The 26,684-nt window shown below is 38.5% G+C and overlaps 1 protein-coding gene and 1 long non-coding RNA gene across 3 annotated transcripts; both read left to right on the top strand.

The window, feature by feature from the left end:
- Positions 1 to 168: 168 nt before the first annotated feature.
- On the top strand, positions 169 to 10,450 carry LOC147841370 (uncharacterized). Its single transcript, XR_015504068.1, has 3 exons — positions 169 to 1,661; positions 3,058 to 4,821; positions 6,919 to 10,450. It is a non-coding gene; the product is annotated as an uncharacterized LOC147841370 (long non-coding RNA).
- Positions 10,451 to 10,679: 229 nt separating this feature from the next.
- Positions 10,680 to 23,335, top strand: aco2 (aconitase 2, mitochondrial). Of its 2 annotated transcripts, none has more exons than XM_087274666.1 (17): positions 10,680 to 10,739; positions 13,016 to 13,158; positions 13,306 to 13,564; positions 13,726 to 13,818; positions 14,363 to 14,521; positions 14,611 to 14,761; positions 16,119 to 16,223; positions 16,313 to 16,404; positions 16,487 to 16,592; positions 16,689 to 16,846; positions 16,942 to 17,015; positions 17,768 to 17,879; positions 17,968 to 18,246; positions 19,074 to 19,265; positions 19,362 to 19,494; positions 19,591 to 19,839; positions 20,186 to 20,771. In XM_087274666.1, the coding sequence occupies exons 1-16, from the start codon at positions 10,704 to 10,706 to the stop codon at positions 19,797 to 19,799; spliced, it is 2,301 nt and encodes a 766-aa protein (XP_087130792.1). In that variant the 5' UTR covers positions 10,680 to 10,703; the 3' UTR covers positions 19,800 to 19,839; positions 20,186 to 20,771.
- The last annotated feature ends 3,349 nt before the right edge of the window (positions 23,336 to 26,684 follow it).

Here is a 26,684-nt window from a genome sequence, read left to right as displayed (position 1 = left end):
GCTTGAATTCTGCTTTGTTATTGGTCAAATTTACCGTTATTATACGGATGTGCAGATATTTATGACACGTGTAGCCGCCGGGTACTAAACTGCTGCCAGTTATTTCCATAACCCAATATGATTAAACATATTAAACTGTGTTTTTAGACATTTATTTCTTTTTTTTCTGTAATGGGGATAAAACTAGTTCAGTAGCCTAAAAAAATCATTAGGCCTACGTCTATATAGTCTAGTCCCGTAAACTGAGAAATAGGCTAAATCTTTAAAACGATATTTTAATCTATGAGAATATTAACACTACCAGGCTCATCAAATGTGCAACAGCTGCAATTTCACTTTTGAAGAGGCTATAGCAATCTAAAAGCTGAGCTCTTGCTAGTCAAGCACAGCAAAGCCATCGCAGCCAGACGGAGATTTTAAAATAATTGTCATAAACATTAATATTGTTACGACATGGTGGCTTAGTGGTTTGCACTGTTGCCTCACAGCAAGAAGGTCACTGATTCGAGTCCTGGCTGGGTAAGTTGGCATTTCTGTGTGGAGTTTGCATGTTCTCCTTGTATTCACATTGGTTTCCTCCAGTTGCTCCAGTAAAAGAGCAACACAGTCGTGCAACGCCTCTTTTTAAAGACATCGCTCTCACCGTATGTTTCTAGATGTGGTGGTTCCCTGTCCCCTGATGACAGGCACAAGCATTGTGTTGCATGTCTGAGGGTTCAGCATGTTAATGCAGTGATCTCAGATCGTCATTGCATGTCTGTTGAGCTGCTAAGATCGTGGCTCATTTTTGCAAAAGGGCAAACCACCCCTGTTATCCCCAGCAAGTAGCGGTTGGCACTCGGGCAAATCTGAAGGTTACAGTCAAGGTCAATACGCCACACTCGGGCATGCGGACTGTCCCACTTCCTCAGTGTGTGCTGTCATTTTCAAATGACAATTTGGACCCGTTTCCTCCCTTAGGAGCGAGGCTCCAGATATGGAACCTGATATGATGGCCGTGCTAACCCAGGCTGCTTCGGCAGTGGTGCAGGAGATGGCTTGTCCCCCAGCTCCTACGCCGGACCAATTAGACTGGTGTTACGTGGAGGCTAATAAAAAGGGGAAACCCTCTAAGCCCTCTCGTGCTATAGCATTCAATCTTGCCCACATTGGTGCCTCTTCCTGGTGTGGTCAATCTCGGCTCCCGTCCAATGCATGTACATTGTCTGCTTCCCTCAGGGCCAGAACCTACTCTGCTACAGGCCAGGCTGCTTCGACCTTGCATGCTATGCCAACGCTACCTGGCTTAGGGGCCCAGTTGCACAAGGGAGGTTCGGACCCAGGCTTAATGCACTTTGCATTAAGCTGTGTATGCCCTGGGAAGGACGATGGCCACATTAGTGGTCCAGCAACTGGCTAAACCTGGCAGATATATGTAAAGTTGACAAAGTTTGCTTTTTAAACGCACCCATGTCCTAGACTGGCCTGTTCAGCGACACCATGGCTGAGTTTATGTAGGAATTCACTTTGGTTAAAAAGCAGTCAAGTGCGAGAGGAGAAGTCATTTACAGGTGGGCTCTCAAAACCGCTCTCCCCACTGAAACATTCACTTTGGCTGCTCCTCGCCAAGGGTGCTCAACTTCAGCCCCAAAATCCGCTCCGCTGTCCTTTAAATTCCACCGGCTAATGCCTAGTTCACACTAGAGGATTTTAAGCCTGATTTGAGCCCGATTTGGAAGTTAACGAGCTCGCCGACAGATCGGGCTGTGATCGGGAAGAAATCTGCGGGTGCTCGGCGCTCGCCGCTCTTTATGTGTGAACTAATGAACAACGCATCAACGAGGCTCGCTGACGCATCGCCGACACCTCGCAGACGGAAATCCAACATTCAGCATGCTAAATATTCCAGAGCAGTCGGCCGACTCAAACCCACGTGTGGTCAGATGTAGTGACGAGCTGCAGCCAATGAGAGAGCATATCAGCATGAGCTGAATGCCTGTGTGTTCAGGAGCTCAGCAGAAACATCTGTGATTGGTCAGAATGGGCATCGGTGCACTCGCTTCATTTTGCGTTAGCACAGACATGAGAGTAGGCTATATCAACAGTGGAACTAGAATTCTGTAACTATTAGAATTACCATACTGCTCATTCTGACGGTTCTCATATAAAACTCCATATTGTCACAACATATTTAGATTCAAAGCTATTATTGAGATATTAAAATTAAGCTTTGAATGTCTGGCATCATATTTAATGACACCATTACCCTAAAAATATAATATTTTTTTGGTAATACAGCCTATAAATATGTAGTTAAGATACTTAAACACTTAAAGGTCTTGGCTTTCATTTTCACTTTCAAACAGGAGCTATTCGGCACAGAATATGCTGTTTTGAAAGATATCTGAAGTAAATTGAAGTTTTTGCCATCAGAAAGTTTTGTTTATGTTAGCAGGAAATTGCCAGGCAAGAAAATGCACACATATTTAAAGTCACAGCGAAAAGTATCAGACATGCATGCAGTCATTTTGACCAATATGGTAATTTAAGGCAGAAATGCTCAGTTCTTTACTGTTTTGTAATAAATAAATAAAAAAACAATGTCAGAAAGAAATACACTGATAGTTAGAAAACGGCAGGTTGTTATAAATATGTTAGTTTTATTTCAAAGAGTTATACAATTACAAAAATTAAAAACTCTCGGTGTATCTATCCTATCGAACCTTGCAGATGAGTGATTAATCCGCTGATAAATCAGCTGATTTGACGATGTTTTTAAATGCTTTCTCCAAAGCTTAAAAACGCTGTCAGTGATGTAATCCGCACACAAGCAGCCAATAGTGTTCAGCTTTTTCTGACGACTTCTCCCTCAAATTTTCATTGGCTGTGGTTTGGTAGCTTGAATGAGCTTGAATGAGTTGTTGTCAGATCATGTAGTGTGTGACCCCTCTCTTGTGGATCGTTCACGGAGAGTTGCGTAGTGTGAACACCACAGAGATTAAAAGACACAAAGTCAAGTCATGTAGTGTGAACAGCACAGCGATCTGCTGATGTTTAAAATCCTGTAGTGTGAACTAGGCTTAAGCGGCAATGCAGAATACCCAGCAGACAATCACTGCCCCCGCCTCAGGGCACCGCTAAGTCCAGTAAATGGATCGTGAATCATCATCAGTCATCATTACTGCTGCTGGCCTCACAACCGATGGTTGCCAAATTTTCAATAAAGATCAATTTCTTCTTTCTGCAGGTGTGAGAGCCCGAACACTACCAGCTTAGGACACTATGCCTTCCAGGTCACAGAATCTGTGATCTTCACCACAGGATCCAAGAGCACTAGAGGACAGGCTCCTTTCTCTTTCATTCCAGGCCGACCTTCGGGCTCTTCAGACGAAGTTAGAGTAAACTCTTACCTTCCACACTTCCTTGTGACATGCTACCTCCTAAGGTGAGCTTTCCCATCTTGTGCTTGTGCTCGCGCTGATGCACCAATGATCTCACTTATGTGGGCTCTGCCAGCCTGGTTATCACTGGCCAGCTCATCGCAATGACTCATTCGGACAATTAGAATTAGCTATGCAATTCAGCTCGCTAAACCCCCAAGTTCACTGGCATTTATTACACCAGGGTTATCCCTGTGTCCACCCCTGTCTTGCTTATGGAGATCTTGGCGAAGGATGCAATCGAGCTGGTCCCTCCAGCCGAGATGAGGTGTGGGTTTTACAGCCTGTACTTAATGGTACTCAAAAAGAGTGGTGGGTTATAACCAATCCTAGTTCTGCACATTTTCAGAGGCTGCCTTCACAAGCAGCCTATCAGAATGCTGACGCAGAAGAACATCAAACGTTGATGCAAACGTTCATGTCTCCATACTTCCACGTCACTGGCAGTTTCTGCAGTTTGCGTTTGAGGGTCGAGCATGGCAGTACAAAGTCTTCTCTTTCAGGCTCTCCCTGTCTCCACTGTTTTTTTCCGAGCTTGTGGAGGGTGACCTCACGCCCCTTCAGCTAGCGGGCATCTGCAAGCTCAAATATCTAGATGACTGGCTGATCATAGAAGAGGTGGCTGGCTGGGCTGGCTGGCTGGTTGGGATGGTGGAGGCAGGCTGGCTGGCTAGACGGTCTGGATATTGGATGAATAGGTGAATATGGCTCTCCCTCTCCGGCCATGGATGACCAACCCCCACCATCACAAACCTAACCCCCCACACCAGGACGAGGTGGTGTAGGCAAGCTGGCTGGCTGGCTAGGGAGCCTGGCCAGTGTGTGAGAATGTGAATCTCGCTGTCTTTCTCCAGCATTGATGGCCAACTACCACTATCATAAGCCTAACCTCCTACGCCAGATTGGGATGGTGGAAGCAGGCTGACTGGGTTGGCTTGCTGGGAGGGCTGGACAGCAGGTGAGGAGGTGAATCTCGCCCTCTCCTCCCTGCCATAGATGACCAATCCCCAAACCAGGACTGGGTGGTGGAGACAGGCTGGCTGGCTGGCTGAGAGGGCCTGGCCAGTGTGTTAGGAAGTGAATCTCCCTCTCCCTTTTTGGCCATGGACAACTAACCCCCACCCCAGGATAGGGTGGTGGAGGCCGGGCTGGCTGGTTGGGCTGGCTGGGGGGCCTGGCCAGGTGGGGTGACCCACACCGACCCCCACCATCACAAACCTAACACCCAACCCCAGGGCGGGGTGGTGGAGGCGGCTAGGCTGGCTGGCTGACTAGGGGGCCTGGCCAGCGGTTGAGGAAGTGGACCTCGCTCTCTCTCTCTGGCCATGGATGGCAAATCCCCACCCCAGGACGGAGTGGTGGAGGTGAGCTGGCTGGGGGCAGGTGCTTTTCTCTAGCATTTGTGGCATAACCAAGGGGTTCAATAATGTTCAACAGCTAGCACGACTACACCACCCTGGAATATGGCCAGGGACCTATATTTTATATTATAAAAGGCAACACAGGTAAGCTTGCAGTAAATGGCAAGAGACGTGGATTGGAAAAATACATACAAACTTTATTTTTCAAAAATGCATCAAAAAAGTGGGACAATGTATATACTGTTTAAATTCAATAAAACTCATCTACTAAAATCACACTACACGCACACTAAAACACCTGGATTTAGGAGTGCAGGAGCTGAGACGTGACAGCAGAGAATAAGGGCACAACAAGGCCTCCACAGCAAGACCACCAAGACCTGTGACACACACACACACACGCACACACACACAGCGCATACACACAGCACACGTGCAAGAAAGACCTCCACCAGGAATCCACCCTGCCTTAGGTGCTCTGCTCCTAAAAACACAAAATCCAGTTACTACAAAGTTTTAATAAACTGGTCACTGACACTAACACACAATCACTTGGGCGCACAACACACTGCAATGCTAATGGATAATGGATTACAACCCCTCTTAATGAACCCTCTGCTGAAGAAGCAACCCAAAAATACAAAATATAAGAGGAAGACACAAAAGGGTTAAACAGTCTTGAATATACATACACGAAGACTGTTACAAAAAAACGAATACAATTTCAATAAAGCATACAAAAAAAACAATGTAACAGAAAGAAATCACATTAGAAAATACTAATTTCAAGGAAACCAACACAAAAGTAAAAAACAAATACATAACTAACAAAACTAGGCGAAATTACCCAAATAAAAGAAAAAAAAAAAACACAAGGACCATTCAAATCGGTCAACCACAACCTTCAAATATACGGTCCTAGCACTGAATGTGTAGGGAAACTGATGTTTACTACTGAAAGATTATGTGCATTTTAGTTCACTTGCATTTACATTGATTAAACTCTGATGTGATATGATGGGGTGACCTGTGCCTCGACCCCCACAAACTGATAGGTGTGAACTAAATGACCCTTTTACAATCTAAATGGGTATTAGCAAAACAACAGCTGAAACATCTGAAGAGGGTCCTGCTGAGCTTCGTAAACAGAATGGTTTGTTTGATGCTAATATAAAGTACTGTCTCACAGACAGTACTTTGAGTTAAGTTACTTGAAGACCGACGGGTTAACATCACTGCTGAGGAACTGCACTATTGATTGTCTTCAATAAAGTCTTCTCTCCATAAGAACGTTGGTCAGCTTACTTATTTTATGTATTAGAGTAATCTAATACATTGGCGAGCCACCCAAGAACGGTTAAGCCAAATACAGCAAAATCTAACACTACATTAAAACAGCATCATCCCCAAAAATACTTAAACAGCATCAAAGCAGCAGTTAAACAGCAGTAAAGCAGCAGTTAAGCCGCGGTTAAGCAGCAGCGTCGTTTAGAAACCTCCCACGTAGCTATAGGTTGTCATACGGCACCCAGCAAGCATTTTCGGTCTGTAAAATGGTAAGGGGATTTAAGTTAGATTGAATGCATGAGCAAGCTAATCCAAAGATTCTAAAATCACTTACCGCAACACTCAATTTCGCCTAATCAAGAGCATCAGAACGCCAACACAGAGGAAAACGGGCTCAATCAATCATTAAGTCCTAAACATATCCGTTGGGTTAAACGTAGTTTTGTAACGCAGTGAAACGAACTGCTGACTGCAAGGGAGGAGGAAACAAATAATGATCACTTTACTACAATCAACTTTCCATCCAAAAAGCAACGAGCAAACGCAGCCAGTTACCTGCAGAAAAGCAGCCGTAGATGCAGACCAACACCGTGATCCCGATAAGACGCAACACTAAACAAAAAAAAAAAAAAAGCTTTCCCAAAGCAACCCGTACACAGGCGACCTGTCATCCACATACCTGCCGGCGAGTGACTGAAAGCGGGAAGTGACCAGTCGGAAGGGGCGGGACTCGTGACACATACCATCCTGGTTGTCATTTTATATCTTCCCCCACTGATTACTAATAGGGTAGGGGGTATGCCACCCGCAACCACAGAGGGGCGGCGCTTGTCTGGCCACACATTTTTTAGATAAGCGTCCAATGATTCTTCTGTGAATCTCCCTCTTCTGCACTCCATTAGCTGAAAAGGGAAAAACCTGACACAGACAAGGCCTATCGAACTATGTATACCAGTGGGTCCCAAAGTGTGGTACGCGGAGGAATCACTGAATAATAATCAAAAATATTTGAACACTCTTTTACCCTTTGATGCATACGATAACACTGATGTGATCTGCATAGGCCCGTCCCTGTAATTCATGATCACAATGTTGTGATTAGCGTGTTTACTGCATCACGTCATCAGATACTAAGAATCTAAAAGATTGGGGAGCTCTCGAGCAGATACGCGCTAGAGAAATGCTTTGGCATACCAGTCCTGTGGGCATTTGAGTTAATCCAAACTCAGGAATTTCCCCATGCTGCTTCATGGGTAAATAATTATCACAAATGTGTTTGTTAACGTGTTCGTAGTTGTGTAAAATAATGTGTGTTTTTGATCTATAGTTTTTTAAATAGCCTAGCGGTGTGGCTTTCAATTTAGTTTGTTACCTCTGATTTAAATGAATCTGGATGTGATTCAAATGGTGCGGGTTGCAGAACATAGACTCAAGCAAATTTGCTATGTTTGAAGCTTGGAGAAACACAAAAATTAAAGATTTAGTCTCTGTGTGCACAGACAGAGCACCTGCGAACCTTACCCTAGTCCGCCAGAAAATGGTAGTCAGGTGCAGTTTATGCAAACCCAGCAGTTTACTTAAAATATGATCTTAATTCCAGCAAATCATGGAAATGCTGCTCGTATGAATTGATAAATCACGTATGAGTTGGTCAAACAGTGTATTTATAATCACTTGCTATTCTGACAAACATACTGTAAATGACGCGCTGTAAGCAGATCTGAACTCTAATTTAAATATGTAATTGTGACTCATATATTTAAAGGGTTGGTCCAAAATGTAATTTTAAGGCTCGGTTGTAGATGTGTGCTCATGTTTCACTTGAAGAAAATCGCGTTATTTTTTCATAAATCTCACTTTGATCACATACAGCTACTAAGCTAACATGAAAACGACTGTAATTTTTTCTAGTTCGTCTGAAAGGCCCACCCTCAAGTGTTTCTCATTGGTCTTGTGTCATAGTGTGCTGCGATTCGCTGATCGGCTCCACGTCACGCCCATACAAGCACGTGCTTTTTATGTAAACAGTCAGTCAACCTCCTGCCCGCTCTGTAAAATAAAAACTGACAAGTGTCTGTAACGAGTGAAAATGGGGTGCGGCTCTTTTAAGAGAGTTTTTTCATAATTTGTGTGTGTGTTTATGTGTGTGCGTGTGTGAACTATTAACTATCTGTAGACACGTGTAACACGAGAAGCGCATGTGCGTGGGATTAATGTTTATATTTCTTTTCTCTGATGCTCGGATTAAGTTATTTTCTGTAGTGGCGCTGCTGACAGAATACAGCACAAGATGTGGGATGCGACTCCTATATTTTTTTAACTCAACACGTATTTCACATTTACTCTGAAAATACTTGTGTAAGTAATATAAATCATTCACATATCTTTTGCAAGTTCATTATCTGAGATGTAGAACGCATGGAAAAGCTATCTATTGAGAAACAATGCAGTCGCACACACAAAGAGAGACACTGCAGGTGCTGGTGAAGTGTGTGTGTGTGTGTGTATGTGTGTGTGTGTTTACAGCAGTTTGACTGATACATATGACCTTGTAGCTAAATCATTAGCGGTGCCAAACAGCATTTCCTGTTGTTAACATTTTTTCTACAACATACCATTAAGGCTAGACACTGTGCATGTCATGATCAGTTGTAAGCAATAAAAACACTTACAGGTGGAGGCTCAGAGATAACAGCTTCTGCTTGTTGGAGCTGCTCCTTCTTTGAAGAGATTTTAACCAAATCCAGCACTGAACTGGGAGTGAGAGATTCTGGAGCTGTGTTTTGTCAAATCATGCTTGCTATCGTGTATTTTATAATTCTCTGGAACATAATTAATACTGAACAGTGAGCACTTCTGTTTTTGTGTCGTGTCCTTTAGAAGCCCAAATACAGAGACAGAGAAGCTCTGTGGACAGCAGGATGACATTTTCTCCCTCTGCTGTAACATTACAGCGCCTCTGGTCACACTCCTTAGCTGCGCAGTGTGTGTGCGCAGTAAAAGTACGTTTGTGATCTCACAAGGAATGGAAGTATTTTTTGTAGTCCCCAAAATTCGTTCATTGTAGGCTTTGCTAAGCTAACTCTGTGAAAACCAAGGTCTCCCTTTCCCTTCGAGCTTTTTACATTCAAAGATGCTGTTTATGTTCACACAGCTACATTACACATCAACTAAAGTTTAAAATATGATATCGTAGTGGACCACCCTTTTAAAATACAATTTAATGTTTATATTTTAAGGGAGAGACCAGGGATAGTTGTAACACTTTCAATCCCTACGACTAGGAACTAGTTACAAATCAGTTGATTCACTTCACACATGGGACTAAAATCTTTAATTTTAACCTCATACTTGTAACTCAAGATCTCAAAGATATATAAAGAAATATATGAGAAGTACAACTATCCCGGTTTATCCCATACAAATATGCCATATGTACATGCAACATACGTTTCAAAATGTATCAACATGGTTTAAATATGATATGAATATGATGACATAAAAATTTATGAGGTCCAAACTACACTTGCAGGTTTTGACGACTATAGGCTACTAAAAGCTAATACTTTCCCTCTAAGCACAGAATTTTGTTTATTTTTTAACTTTTTACGAACAGTACCAATTTTAACTAACTCTTAAATGCATTTTATTTAAACATGAGCGCAGTACAATGTTAATGTTTAAACTGCGCTCTATTTATAATGTTTAAAGAAGCTGACATTATTTTATGAATAAATCTTCCTTGTTTTTGAACTGTGCAGAGCTGTAGCTGATTAAAGCAGGCCTTCTATGCAACTATAGTTCAATGCTAGTCATCATTAGGTGGTAGTTAGGGAGATTCTTTCTGAGTTGAAAAAGTTTGAGAACCACCTATACCAAACACCACCCCCTTTATCTTGGAAGGACGTCCATTACACACACACACACACACACACACACACACACACACACACACACACACACACACACACAATATTTAATATTTTAAACAAATTCGTCTGTGCTGTAAATTACAGTTACCTGTAAAATTATAAACTTGTATAGGGTTTTTTGTTAATTTTATTTTTTTCAATTATATGTATATTTTAATTTATAATGTCAACACTTTACAATACGTCTCCACTAAATTGTGTAAACAGTAAAGAGCTAACATAATATAACAATGTAAAATACTTGTACAACATTTATTCAATTTATTTTAGTTTAAAACATATATAGACTGTGTGTATTAAATATTGACTTACCAAAGGTTGAGTTCGTTAACATTCATTCATTTATTAATGCATTTGAATAAAGCAAGCAAGTCGGCACATAAATATAACAGTTATTGGTTATAGACGATAAAAATAGATGACAGTTTTTGGGAAATATCGTTGTCATTTTAGAAAAGGTCCTAAAAGCAAGAGATTAACTCCTGGACAATACTCTACTGGAATCAATTACTAATTTATTCTCCATTCCTAAGGGCATACTTTTTGTGTTAGTAATCTATAAGGAAATATCAAAAAAAAATTAAATGGTCGAATTTTTAAACTTAGGCACGATTAGATTCACCCTCTTCAACAACCTTCCAAGACAACAAATTCTTATACCCCGCACGTCATCTTTTAGCGTCACATCTTTGTCAGTGAACAAAATGGCAACCTACTGCTTAACTGTCGCCCGGCTTCAGGTACATGAAAGTCTGAATTTTATACTGTCGACACGCATGGTTTGAGCTTGCTCATCGATTCATTAACGCCATTCCTTACTGTCTTGTCAATCGTAGGTGCACAGAATGAGTTAACTGCCTGTTTTCGTGTTGAAATCCGCTCATGAAATGTTCTCAGGTCATTGTGGCCAAGGATGTCTCAGCAGACTCGTTTGCGCCGCTTCTGATGGCGTTTAATCTTTATTTTGCAGCTGTTTGATAAAAACAGTAAAAACACAGATCTAGAAATATTTACAACCGCTTTATCGATTCACTCATTGTGTGATTATCTTGTCATGCTCTTTATTTTAGTCGCAAGGTGAACACAAGGTTACAATAGCGCAGAGAGGATAACGGCGCTAAGTTACCGATGTAGATTATCCGACAACGACAGGAAACCTGCAGAATCAGACGATAAGATTTGAGCTAAATAACATTGTTGTATGCATTTCAAAGTTAGTATATCATAAATAAGCTTTGGTCATGATAGGTTAAGTGAGCAGCTGTGATTTCACATGATGAATTATTCTTGTAACGTTAATCTATTGAGGTTATCAATATTAACGAGAGATACAAAACATTCATTTAGCCTTTTTTGCGCAGTTTAGTAATATACGTATACCTATTGATACTGTCAAGGCATAACTATTTTCGGTTTCACATGTTAATTTGTTTTATTAGTCGAGATTGACTGAATGTATAATCATTGTGTTTTTTAGGTATATGAACCTTAACCTTATTCAATATTTTTCATGCAGTGTTTTCAATGTCATGTGGAACCTTAAAATGTGTGGAAACAATTAATAGTGGATCACACTTGTAGTGATTGCTGTAAAAAAGTTCCAAAGTTTAAAATGCATTGAACACTGAGAACATATTTTATCCTGGAATGTTTCATTGTGCACCTGTGTTATTGAAAAACTAAATGGATAGTTAACAAATCATTTACCCTCGCTCGGTTGCATCTAAACATTTATGAATTTCTTTCATCTGTAGAATAAAAAAGAAGGTATTTAAAAGAATTTTGGAAACCAGCAGCCATGGACAGTCATGGTAGTAAGTTGGGAAAAAAAATTACTATGTGGAAGTCAATGGCTTCCAGTTTCCAATATTCTTCAAAATATCTTCCTTCATCTTCAAAATAAGAAAAAAATCTCTTTCATTTATTGCTTGCAAGATCAAACTCCGCTCTTATGCCATTTTTTTCCCAAGTTTTTGAGTAAAACATATTGACAAATATATTTTTGTGCTAATAAATTATTTTTAAAATACAAAATCTCTAAATGTATATTTTTGAATCATAAAAAATAGAAGTTATTTTTTAAAAATCTTTTTTTTAAAAAAAGAATCTTTAGCAAGTTTAATATAATTATTTTAGAGTAGAAATATCTTTGACAAAACCGTAAAACTCATGGAATTACATCGGAGTTGGTGGAACCCTGTATATTATATAGTAATTTACCATGTGACTTGAGTTTTGTTATCTAGACTAGTTTTTTTTCGAAGCTCAATCATGAGTTGTTATTGTAGAAACAGGTCTTTAGTCTCGAACCTGCTCTCAAGGAGGCTTATTTCATGTCAACAGTATTTTATTGTCATTTCAAACAATTTCTATACATAAAGTCCATAAAAAAATGTGAATTTTATTAAATTGGGGGAAATAAAAAATAATGTAAAAAAAAGTTGTAAAAAATTAATTTAATTAGTTAAAAATAAATCATGAAACTAACTGAAAACTCTTATCTACACTTTTTTTTATTTTTTTTTATTTTGATGGTACATTCTTGTTATGCCATACAGCACAAGATTAAGTCACTTTTTAACTTTTTATGCTGTCAAGTATAGCAAATCCTCTCCACAGGTAAAATTAAATGAATTGCTGAATACAGCATTCTTGACAAAAGTTTTGCCTATGATTGGTACAATTTTACTGGTCTGGAACTCATTTAGCTCAAATGCCTGGTAATTGAATGTTAGTTAGAGGATGTCATTACACTGTTGTCTTGTCTCCAGCCATTGCTGGATTGGTGTTCATGATTTCGAGGATCGATAGATATGTCCTTCACAATAAACATGACTCCCAAATTCATTCAGATATTTTTATCTGATTCGCAAACTTGTTTGAAGAACATAATTAGCCTAAGCAAATTAGCTAAAAAATCAGGAATCTGTCAAATAATCTCAGATTTTTTAAGCATGGTAGGAAAACAGCCCCCAGAATATATGTATTTATATGTATCCATGTTTGTTTATTTCAGCTCGCTCTGGGTCAGGGTTCCCGCCGTTTTCATGTGGCGGCGGCTCTCAACGCAAAGGCCAAGGTGGCCATGAGCCGCTTTGAGCCAAGCTCTTACATCAACTATGACAAGCTGCGTTCAAATATTGACATCGTGCGTAAAAGGTGAGTCTGCATTACAGTAATTTACGCTCACTTTTATTATTTTATTTTAGAGATGGACATGCTGAAGATATAACGCTTTGTTCAATCTGCACTTGTTTATTTCAAAGTTTTTCTTAAGCACTTTGCATATCAACTCTCCTGTTGCAGACTCAATCGACCGCTCACCCTGTCAGAGAAGATTGTGTATGGCCATCTTGATGACCCGGCTGGACAGGAAATTGCTCGAGGACGCACATATTTGCGCCTGCGACCCGATCGGGTTGCTATGCAAGATGCAACAGCACAGATGGCCATGCTGCAGTTCATCAGCAGTGGACTCCCAAAAGTGGCAGTGCCGTCCACCATCCACTGTGATCATCTTATTGAGGCCCAGACTGGAGGAGCTCAAGATCTGCAGAAGGCCAAGGTGAATGAGTTAGGGAGTGTGTGTGTATGCGATGCATCTGGATATGCCTGATAATGTCAAAATTAATCTTGTAGATGAGTTTTGCACTGTATGAACTAAAATGACTTTTATTAATTCATAACTTCATACACTGATGTATCGTTTCTCCTTCTGTCAACCAGGAAGTGAATCAAGAGGTTTATAGTTTCCTTGCTAGTGCTGGGGCTAAATATGGTGTGGGTTTCTGGAAACCCGGTTCTGGGATCATTCATCAGGTACTGGAGAAAACCCTTTTTTTTAATTGTTAACTAGAATTTGGACATATATGTAGTTGGTCCAGTACTTCTACATAAGTTGTCATTTTTAAAAATCTAATATTTTTGGGGAACTTAAGATTGGGGAATTGGTTGAAATTATCATAACTGAAAATATATCTTTTTTTATGATTCATACTTTTTATTTGTTTTTAATGATTCTACAACATCAGTTTAAAATCTAAAAATTGTAACATCCCCTCACCATAATTATTGTAGTTTTCTATATTTTTTTAAAATATGACTTGAATCAGTTCAACCAGAAGTGGAAAGTGTTTATAACTCTGTAGCAAATGTGTTATGACAGCAGCTTATAATAAATGTATACAAGTATAATTTTTTTCTCTACATTTATAGTCAACATTTGAAGTGGATCAAAACTTTCATTAAAGTTGTTAAGCAAAAATGTGTATCAAATAATGCTTGCCTTAGGACAACTTTGAACTTCATAGATTTTTTTTACTATGTGTTCATATGCATTTTATCTCATATTCTCTTTGTTTAGATCATCTTGGAAAACTATGCATACCCAGGAGTCATGTTGATTGGTACAGACTCTCACACCCCTAACGGCGGGGGTTTGGGCTGCATCTGCATTGGAGTTGGTGGAGCTGATGCTGTTGATGTCATGGCAGGCATTCCCTGGGAGTTGAAGTGTCCCAATGTGAGCTTGTATATTTATTGAAACTTGTTATGTTGCCTAAAATTAGGCAATAGGGGACATGTTTGTTTAGGAACTATCAACTTTTCCAGGTCATTGGTGTGAAGCTGACAGGCTCATTATCTGGTTGGAGCTCACCAAAGGATGTCATCCTGAAAGTTGCTGGTATTTTGACTGTGAAGGGTGGCACTGGTGCCATTGTGGAGTATCATGGCCCTGGTGTGGACTCCATCTCATGCACAGGTGAAAACTTACTCTTACAGTTATTAAAGTTGTCGTTCACCCAGAAATGAAAATTTTGTCATTACTTACTCGCCATCATGTCATAACAATCACCTGAGACATTTTTTAAACTAAAAATGATAGGTGTCATTTTGATGTGATTTTGGTGTAATTTTAAATCAACGATACATTTTTCGCAACCGCCACAACTTTCAAAGTCCAGAAAGTTATTTACTTTTTCCCCTCAAAATAAAAATGACTTTTCAAGTTTTATCTCACAGTTTCAGATTCATGAAAGCAGTCAGTTAAACTGCAGATGTATACATAATTATCCTGACTGACATTACAGTCTGTGATGCCGCTGATTTTCTCAAATGAGATTTAGATGAGCAGGAGGAAACCACGGGGATCGAGGCACAATGTATCTCATGTCATCTACTAAAATCTTATTATTTAGCTATTCCTATGCATATACAGTTTTCCAGTCAATGACACCTTTAGACCGATTTGGGATGGAGTCTTTCTCCTATAATTTTGTCAGAACTGTTATCTTCTACATACACAATCATAGGTTGAAGTTGAACTGCACAAATATAGTGCACCAGGGTGTTCAGTGTTAAATTTAGCTATAGTTGTGGCATACATTGAACTCAATAATGAATAGCAAGTGTTCAAACGTAATTGTCCTGCTGGAATTAGATTTCTCAGTGGGTGGCTGTCAGCTGACAAACAGTACATAGTGAGCTTGTACACTTGAGTAAAACTACTGTCCAAAAGCTCCAATTTAAATGAGAATTTTATCAAATGTTGCCATCAATCATTCATTTATTTTCCTTTCGGCTTAGTTCCTTTATTAATCTGGGGTTGATGTTTTTTTATGCGGCGGATGCCCTTCCAGCTGCAACTCATCACTGGGAAACATCCATACACTCTTATTCAGTACAGACAATTTTAGCTCACCCAATTTACCTGTACCGCATGTCTTTGGACTTGTGGGGGAAAACGGAGCACCCGGAGGTAACCTACGGGAACACGAGTACAACATGCAAACTTTTTTCAAAATTCCAGCCGAGGCTTGAACCAGCTACATTCTTGCTGTGAGGTGACAGCACTTCCTACTGCGTCAAAGCGTCACCCCGATCAATCATGCATTTTTAAAAGTCATTGGATTGCCATTACACTACTTTCTGTGGTTATCATGATCAGTTCTGGTCACATGGATCGCAGACAGCTCTGAATGTCTCAGTTATTAGGAACACATTTTTGCTTTTCTCAAAATCCCTTTTTTAATTATTTAGACCTAGAGTTTATCACTCCCATTAATTGCTGATGGAGTAAAACATGAGTCATGAATGTGCTTTTGGGTTTTCAAATTTAGGAATGGCCACAATTTGCAATATGGGTGCTGAAATTGGAGCTACCACCTCGGTGTTCCCTTTCAACCACCGTATGAAGACATACTTGGACAAGACGGGTCGAGGAGGTAAGCAATAACACTGGTCTTAAGTTATTAAATAATTATCACAACTGTTTTTTCATAAAATTGACCTCTCATTCCACTTTTTCTCACAGAAATTGCCACTTTAGCAGATGAGAACAAGGACTTATTGGTTCCTGACTCGGGTTGTCATTATGACCAGCTGATTGAGATTAATCTAGATGAGGTAAGTGTAGGTCAATTGAGGTAATCCACTTAAATGTGCGTTACAGATACAGTAAAGTGTTAATGATTAATTTTTAATACAGCTGAAGCCTCACATCAATGGCCCATTTACTCCTGACCTGGCCCATCCTGTTTCGGACATCGGCTCTGTTGCTGAGAAGAATGGTTGGCCCCTGGATGTTAAAGTTGGTCAGTGATTTAATGGTCTTTTATTGATTTGGTGTTGCCAATTATTCACTAATGGCCTCCTTTCATGAACACAGTCGCTCTAACTGAACTTTATAGGTTTAATTGGAAGCTGCACCAACTCCAGCTATGAGGACATGGGCAGAGCCGCTTCCCTGGCCAAACAAGCACTCGACAAGGGTCTCAAGTGCAAAGCCCAGTTCACTGTCACTCCTGGGTCAGAGCAGATTCGTGCCACAATTGAGCGAGATGGCTATGTGAGTCTACGGATTTATTATTAGTAGTTTGTGCTCCCAAATTAGCTAATTGCTCTACATTTTGGCTGACAGATGAATGTGTGTCTTAACTGCAGGCTAAAGTGTTGAGAGATGTTGGTGGAATTGTCCTGGCTAATGCCTGTGGACCTTGCATCGGTCAATGGGACAGGTGAATGTCTTTTATATGTTTTTAGAGGGTTTTCATAAGATTTATGACGTCTAACAATATATTTAAAATAATATTACAGAGTAAAAAAATACAGATTAGAAAAGTCTGTATGATTTTTTTTAAATGGTGTGCAAAAAGTGTTGTGCTCCCAATGTCTCCATTTATTTGACGGAAATACATTAAAAACTTTGATATGGTTTATGTGTTGGAAAGACTGGGTGATCTGTTCTTTAAAAAAATGTTAATGGCTACATTTTTGTATATTATACAGAGAGTACTTTAATGGAAATTTTAAAATGTCTCTCCAGGAAGAATGTTATGTAACATCAAAGTGAAAAATGATAGATCATATTTTATTACAATATTTTAAGTGTTTTTTTGTAATGATGTATGAAGTTGCTATTATAATTATTAAGTAGTATGCTCTTATCTGTTTTGTTCTTACCATGAAATGGTTCTGATTGGAAATTATGTGGAAATGGGTAATCAAATATGCACTTTTCAAGATACTTTCTTATATTATGAGTATGAGATGAATGATGAAAAGGAAGAGAGAGTGAAGTGTCACATTTCTTTTATGATTCAAACAAAATCAAGTGCTTAGGACAACGGTCATAGTTTAGCACCACCAGCAGCAGCATCCTTCATGACCTTAATTCCACAACTGGCCAATCAGAATAAAAAATTTAACTACCGTGTAATAAACCTGTGTTATAAAGCCATATCATAAACCAATAAAATCTTTCTTTCAGACGTGACGTTAAAAAAGGAGAGAAGAACACCATTGTTACATCATTCAACAGGAACTTCACAGCCAGAAATGATGCCAACCCTGCAACTCATGCTTTTGTCACCTCTCCAGAGGTACTACAGAGTGTATTTCTTCTCCATAAATCTTTGTGTGTGTGGATCCAGATATGTTAATATGATCATTTCCGTTTTTGTCTTGCAGATTGTCACAGCCCTTGCTATTGCAGGCACACTGAAGTTCAACCCTGAGACTGACTATCTCACAGCCCCCAATGGAGAGAAGTTTAAACTGGAGCCGCCCACAGGAGATGAACTTCCTGCTCGTGACTTTGACCCAGGTCAGGACACCTATCAGCATCCACCAGCTGATGGCTCTGCTCTTAAAGTAGATGTTAACCCACAAAGCAACCGTCTGCAGCTGCTCGAGCCCTTTGACAAATGGAATGGAAAAGACCTTGAGGACCTCCAAGTGCTCATCAAGGTAAGTCTTGGTCATGGATGGAAGCCCCAACTATACATTTAAAAGGGTCATATTTTGGTTTTAAGGGTCTCCAACAACAGGATGATATGCATGCAAGGTCAAAAAACACTTTCATTGTCCTATAATAAGCGTTTCATTTTGACTAATTATCCCAGCGACTCCCATATGAATCGATCAGGGAGTCATGATCACCAAAATCCAGAACAGAAAAACAGTCTAAACTTTCTATGTGGCATTGGTTTAACTCATCATAAGAAGCTCCAAGAACAATTTTGTTTGCCAAGAAACTATAAAAACTACTTTGTTTCCCTTTGTATTTTCTTCCTCGTTAGGTCTTCAGGGTGCATGTTTATGATGGTCAGTACGATGTATTGCCATTAGTCAGCAGCCCAGCACCCTGATCTGATGTGATGGATATAGAAGAAAATGTCTAAATTATCTTCATTTGTGTTCAGAAGATGAACGAAGGTTTTAGCGGATTGGAACAACATGGGGGAGAGTAATTGATAATAGAATTTCGATTTTTGGCTCAACTAATCCTTTAAGCAAAGCACTTTCTCATAGTATCTGATCAATGCTGATTTATGTATAACTTTATGTATAAGACAGGGACATTTCACAATGTTATGTTACATTCTATGACGTTGACTGATTTTAGTAGTTGGAAGTTGAAATTTGCACAACAAAAATTTAAAATGGTTTTCTCTTAGATTTTAATGTTATTCTGTAATGTGCGACAGACACCTTTATTAACATCTCTAAAAAAGGGGTTTTATGATCCTTTCATTTAGCTTTGAATAGTAAAACTTATTACTACTTTTTGTCAGGTGAAAGGAAAGTGCACCACTGACCACATCAGCGCTGCCGGACCCTGGCTGAAGTTCCGTGGCCACCTTGATAATATTTCCAATAACCTGCTCATTGGTGCTGTTAATATCGAGAATGATGGTGTCAATAAGCTTCGCAACCTTCTGACTGGGGAGTACAGTGGTGTTCCTGATGTTGCTCGCCATTACAAAGTAAGAGCTGTTTTTCTCTCTTGTATTTCTATTTGTGTTGACGCCATTGTCATTCATAACAGTTTTCTGAATAACCTGTATATTCCCCACTTGTAGAAGAACAACATTTCGTGGGTAGTTGTGGGAGATGAGAACTATGGTGAGGGATCCAGCAGAGAACATGCTGCTCTGGAGCCCAGACATTTAGGAGGGAGGGCCATCATTGTGAAGAGCTTTGCTAGAATCCATGGTGAGTGTAAAATTTGAATTAATCTCAATTTGGTTCTTAATTGACCTAAAGATCTTTAGCAGTTGATTTTAATGAGCCTATCATGACTGTCAACAGAAACAAACTTGAAGAAACAGGGCCTGCTGCCCCTCACCTTCTCCAATCCTGCTGATTACGACAAAATCCGCCCAGATGATAAAATCTCCATTATAGGGCTTAAGAGCTTTGCCCCTGGAAAGGTAAGTGCTATTTCTAAATACCAATACTTGTTTAGATATCTCTTCTCTGGATTGAATCTTTTCCAGCCAAATCCCTTAATGATCTAAAACAAAAATTTTCAAAGTGTTGTCACAATGCTGAAATTCGGTACCAATCGGTGTTGACATTTTTATATTTTCCATTTCCTGCTAACATTTGAGTGCTGTTGAGCGCGTTTCTAAACATAGCTGATTTGCCGTTGTGTTCACGTGCTCAACAGAAATGACCATGATTGGCCATGAAGGTCATCAGTTCACTGAACTCACTGCTGTTGACTGAGTGTAACCACAGATACAGGGACATTGGAGATGACATTTTTAAAGCCGAGAAGATCAGACTATTCATCAGCAGATCATTCATATGTCAGCTTATAAATCAGCTGATCTTTGCAGCTTTAAAATGCTCCAGTGTCGCTGTATCTGTTGTTAGATTCGGTAAACAGTGGTGAGTTCAGCGAACTGATGACCTTTTTGGCTAATCAGTCATTTCTGTTGAGCATGTGATACAATGCTATGTCAGCGGTGTTTAGCACTCAACGGTACTAAAATATTAGTGGGAATTAGACGTTTTAAAAATGTCAGCACCAAATTTCAGTATTATGACACCATTAGTGCCTGATGCTAAGCTTAATGCAGGGGTGTCCAAACTCTGTCCTGGAAAGGCCGGTTTCCTGCATATAGCTCATTTTAGCTCATCCTTCCAGGTGTGTTGAGGCAAGTTGGTTTCTAGAAAGCCAAGTAAGAGCTTGGTTAGCTAGCCCAGGTGTGTCTGATTGTGGTTGGAATGAAACTTTGCAGGACACCGGCCCTCCAGGGCTGAGTTTGAACATGATTGGCTTAATGGCAATTAAATAGAGCTTTTTCTGTGTAATTTATATGCATGTCAATATATCTGTGAAGCACAAGGCTGCTTATTCAGTTTAGGAAAATGGATGAATGCAAAAAAGAGTGGGATGAGCCTTAAACATTAAAATTCAAATAAAACACAAAAGTATAGCGAGCTGAGAGGGCTCAAATGTGCTGCGACCCAAGAAAACGCATGGAAAATAGGAAAACGCTAACAAATAGAGAAAAAATCTTCAGCAATTTGAGAACATACGCACATAAAATTGTCACATCACATGCAAATACAGAAATGTGTTACAAATAACACAAACCTCAATGGAAATGTGTCAAATAATCTAAAAATATACAAACCTGGCTGTTTCTGTTTATAGTCAGCTGATTTATCTGAGAGGAGAGTTATTGCTTTTACCCTACTTGTCATATGCTTCTTTGTTTGTAAAAAAAAACATGCTGATTCTAAACAGGAAATATTTGGTGTATACCACAACCTAAAGCAGAAAACCCATTTCAGACCATAGGCTGGGGCTGAATTCAGTTCACTTTAGCTGCTTATTGCTCTTGAGTACTTCTTTACAATTTGGTGAGCTTTTGTTTAATGCAGTCAGTTAAAGGATTAAAAGTAAAAAAAGGATTACAGTTATCAATATATTTGATTCATATATTAGGCCTTTGGTAACTGCAGTCTCATAAGTCTGCCAGTGTATCTGCTGGGTTTTAAAAAGTCTTAATGTCTTAAATCTTAAAAGCTAATTTTTAGACCTTAACGTATTAAATCTGCAGAAATATTGTGTTGTAGGTCTTACATATTTTTTTTAACTAGTCTTAATTTTCCATTGTTTATTTATAGATGCCCAGTCTGGCCATACAATCACCAACAATCCATCTCAATAAAACTGAACTTTTTTAATGTAAAAATAGCATTTAATTACTTTCCTTACAGTAACATTTAATTCAAAGTTTTCCATTTATTTGCAGAGGATACCGACCTGACCAAAGTTTTATTATTATTAAATGAATATTACTCTATCACATGTATTAAATTATAATAATTTTTTGATAGGGCAAGTGAAAATCTTTTTCAACTGCAATATTTAAAAAACATCCTTAACATTTAGTCCTGTTTAAGTCTAAAATTTCTTTGTTGTTAATATGAAAGGGATGAAAACAAAATTCACTCCCTGGTCTGAATATCTTCCATGATGCCATTTATTTAAAGATATTTAAATCATATATTTGTGTATATTATGTTTATTTGTTTATGTTGTGCTCAATGAGTCTTTGAAACCCTTGAGCTAAAATTTTTAAGGGATTTGCTTGAATTAGCTTAACTCTACTGAAAACTTCTAGTTCCCATCACTAAAAAACAAGTTATAAAACAATTTTTGTATATTAATTAACATTTTTATAAACTGGCAGACCCCTTATTTATGCCAAATTGCAATAAATAATAACCTTTCTTAATATTCAACCTAATTTTACTAATATTTTTGTTCTTTCAGCCTCTTAAAGCCGTCATCAAGCACACCGATGGAAGCTCAGAAACAATCGAGTTGAACCACACCTTTAACGAAACCCAGATTGAATGGTTCCAGGCTGGCTCCGCCCTCAACAGAATGAAAGAGATGCAGAAATGAACGTGATTGGCCATAAATATACATATATGTGAGGGGGGAGGGGTTATGCATCAAACAGGAGCATTGAAATGTGTATGAAAGGTTTAAACACTCATGTAATTATGAACTAAAGTATACACAATACATACAATACATTTTAAAACTGCGTTACATAGACAAGTCATGTCGATACACAAACATCTCAGATCTATATAATATATTGCAGGACTGATAATTGTTTAGAAATTGTTATGCTTAGAAAGTGCAAGTTTGAAACTATTACAGGATGGTGAAAAATAGCCTACAAATGATTTTAACGGAAGACGCCGGAGTTTGATTTACAAAATGATCCAAGTATCTGTGCTGTGATCAGACAACTGTTTATGATTCATTTCTGTTTGTAATCTCACACTGAACTGTAATGAGAGCTGATTGTGAATTTTCTCTGCTGTAATCAGCCGATATTTGACTTGATTTATTTAACAAAGCTTGTCAGTCACTCATAATAATTGGTGTACTTATTCACGCAAGCTTGAAACTTGACCGGTTATTGTTCATGTAGCTATTCTGACTTGTCTATGCCTGTTCTTCAAATCTTCTGCAGATCTCGCCATACACAACATCAAAATCAATCAATTGTTCCTGTGCTGAGCGCACCGCAGGTCAAGTTCTAAATGTTTTAAACCGAATTCATATTTATAAGCATTTGAAGCGATTCTCGAATGTGCATTATCTTAAGTGTTTTGGATGACAGTTCTTGAGTAATTGATCAGTAATCAAACCTTCAGCCTCGTGAGCACTTTTCCTGTATATTTGAGTGCCCTTTTTTGTAGGGTTGCATTTTTTTCTTCTTTTACACAGAGCTGTTCTCATGTCCGTCAGCAGACAATACCAACTTTTTTCAAGATACCAAACAGTATGTGCTCATCAGATGACTTTTACTGTAGTACGAATGCTAGCCAATATGGTAAATGTGAAGAATACTGTCTTTTTGTATCTGCAGCTCTAAACTGTGTAACTCGTAACCACACAAGCACATCCTCTTTATAACCCCATTATTTTCCATCTTTTTCTTCTTTTCTGTTCTTGAGGAAATGGATGATGATCAGTCACAGTGGGTTATAAAATAAAGTCATTTAAAATAGAGTCGTTGTTTGCTTCAGTACATTTTAAGCATAGGTTTATTATATATATATATATATATATATATATATATATATATATATATATATATATATATATATATATATATATATATTTTTTTTTTTATTATTAAAGAGAAAATAATGCTTATTAAAATATTTACTTTTAATAACTTTAAACATGAGTATTCCTGTAATCCCAATCACACATTTTCAATCATAACAAATGAATAAATAAATAAATATATATATATATCCTTAACATTATAGTTTCAGCTAGCGGAATGATTTTTTTGGTGACAAATCTTTTCTTTGACAGATATTTTGAGAAAATGCTTTGAATTTTGAAAAAAACTCAACAGTGTATACTCTGGGCAAATTTGCTTTTTCATTAAATTAGGGATGAAAACATCCAGTGAATTAAACTGCTGTAAAAATGCATCAGATAAACATGTTTTTTCAATTTTCTTTTGCATAAATCTGTCAATCAACCTCAGTTCAATGATCAATACTATTAAATTGCTTAGAAAATTACAGGATTTTAACTCCGTAATTGCCAAATACACAAATTATCTTTATGATTTGGTGAAAAAACACAAAAGGTGTATTTTTAATATAAAAAGAGATAGTGGACTGAATTTTTTACCTTTATCAAAGTCTTGAACATGTGAAACAACATTGCTTTTGATGCGTTGTTTTTGATTGATTTGTATTTTTTTCTCCCTAATTTACTGTTGGTGGCTGTTTTTACATTATTGACTTCCATTATAACCACATTTGTTTTATTGCTAAACCATGACACCATATAATAATGCAGTTTTGATTGTTGGAGGTTTCCCTGTTGGGGTTTGGGAAAAGAGGTAAAATCTGTAATTGTACTGTTGATCATCAGTTGGCACTATTAACCCTTTAGATAGGCCTGTGCAAAAAAAAAAAAAAAAAGCTTTCTGGATTTTATATGAAGTATAACAGCAAATTACAGTTTTTCTCAGTCACTTTGATGCATTTCCCACAACCTTATTTACATTTGCACAACAGTTCTTGCAGTTTAGTCATTTGAAATGGAGATTTGTGCACATCACAGTAGCTGTTTTTCATTCTTTCCAACAAATTACAAATGCTTTTGGACATGCATCAATTGCTTTCATACAACTCTCTGCTGTTTATAACATTATCAATTGCTTATGTCATGTCAGTAAAAATTAACTAAACTTGTGAATGATCGAATGAATGTTGAGTCGTTACATACAAAAATGTTGAACTAGTTGTCAAAATCTGTCAAGCTAATTTCATTAAACAATTGAAATCTTTTTTTTTTTTTTCCTGAAAATGTCTTTTATATTGAATAGCTATACCTCTCTTTTCATCCTGATGATCCCTCGGTTCCAGCTCGCATCTCAGCCTGCCTGTTGGATATTTCACACTGGATGAAAGATCATCATCTTCAGCTGAACCTCGCAAAAACGGAAATGCTTGTAGTTTCTGCCAACTCGACTCTACACCATAACTTTTCAATCCAGATGGATGGGGCAACCATTACTGCATCCAAAATGGTGAAAAGCCTTGGAGTAACGATTGATGACCAACTAAACTTCTCTGACCACATTTCTAGAACTGCTCGATCGTGCAGATTCGCACTCTATAACATCAGAAAGATCCGACCCTTCTTATCTGAACATGCAGCTCAACTCCTTGTTCAAGCTCTTGTTCTCTCCAAACTGGATTACTGCAACTCTCTACTAGCTGGGCTTCCAGCTAACTCTATCAAGCCTCTTCAACTGCTCCAGAATGCAGCAGCACGAGTTGTCTTCAATGAACCTAAACGAGCACATGTCACTCCGCTGCTAGTCCGTTTGCACTGGCTGCCAGTTGCTGCTCGCATCAAATTCAAAGCTCTGATGTTTGCCTACAAAGTGACTTCTGGCCTTGCTCCTTCTTATCTGCTCTCACTTCTGCAGATCTATGTGCCCTCCAGAAACTTGCGTTCTGTTAATGAACGTCGCCTCGTGGTTCTATCCCAAAGAGGGAAGAAATCACTTTCGCGAACGCTCACGCTCAATCTGCCCAGTTGGTGGAATGAACTCCCTAACTGCATCAGAACAGCAGAGTCACTCGCTACTTTCAAGAAACGACTAAAAACCCAACTATTTAGTCTCCACTACACTTCCTAATCTGCAATTGCCTCTCAGAATATCACACTAACTGTACAAAAAAAAAAAAAAAAAAACTAATACTACTAATACTTCCCTTCTTAGACTTTACAGACCTGAAACTTGTCTATAGCACTTATTCATTGTTGCTCTTGGTTGTGTAAATTGCTTCCTTGTCCTCATTTGTAAGTCGCTTTGGATAAAAGCGTCTGCTAAATGACTAAATGTAAATGTAAAATGAACAATTTGATGAATGCTTTGCAGACATGTGTTTGTTGTTGGTTCAGTTTTATTATGTACTGCAATATTGTTTACAGTTGTGCACAGCTCTATCCAAAGGAGGTTTTTGTTTGTTGTAAATAAGGGTGTATTTATTCTTTTGCACAATGCTGTGAATTAGAGTTGCAGAGAGCAAATGCAGTAAAAATGTGAAGCACACGTTTAGTGTCTTGTACTCAGATACCTCACTAATTGCAGTGATGTCTAAATTTACTGTAGTTTTCAAATGGCTGTGCAAATAGTATATAGTGCTGTCTTGAGCATTTTCAGGAAGTGTCACCAAAATCTGACTTTTTTGTATTGAAAAAAATGAACAAACTGTCATAATGAAAACATGACAAAGCCATCTGACTATCTTGTTCATAAACAATGCTGGCAAGACTTTTCATCTTGACAATGACACTTTCATTGACATCGATACTTGCTTTTGAGGAATGAGCGATCCATTTTGAGCAAGTGACACGCTTTTATCAACTAGGTTTTGCAGTTAGCTGTTGTGGAAATGTAAATAGTGTTGTGAGAAATGCACCAAAGCCACTGAGAAAAACTGTGAAGTGCGTGTCTGTGGGTGTTTGAGTGTGTGAGAGTGACCTTCGTCCACTTACCTTGATGTGTCTGAGAAAATGCATCTCAGCTCTCAGAACTACATGGAGTAAATTAAAACAAAGACTGTATTAATGCACCATCAAATGTGATTATACTGGAAGCCAATGGGGCAAAAACAGCCACCCACAGTAAATTAGGGAGGAAATTTAAAATCTAACAATTTATCAAAGGCAGTGTTGTTACTAATGGTTCACTGTTCACATGTCCAAGATCAGTGAGAAAAGGTTAAAAAAAATCCAGTCAACAATTACTTTTTATATTGTTAATATTTTGTGTTTTTTTTCACCAAATCAATAACATCCTTTGTGAATTTGACAA

This window comes from Danio rerio, chromosome 12 (assembly GCF_052040795.2).
Source record: "Danio rerio strain M-AB ecotype USA chromosome 12, GRCz13ab, whole genome shotgun sequence".
Classification (NCBI taxonomy): Eukaryota; Metazoa; Chordata; class Actinopteri; order Cypriniformes; family Danionidae; genus Danio; species Danio rerio.
The sequence above is the reverse complement of the archived record's forward strand: the minus strand, read 5'-3'. Positions and strand labels throughout refer to the sequence as shown.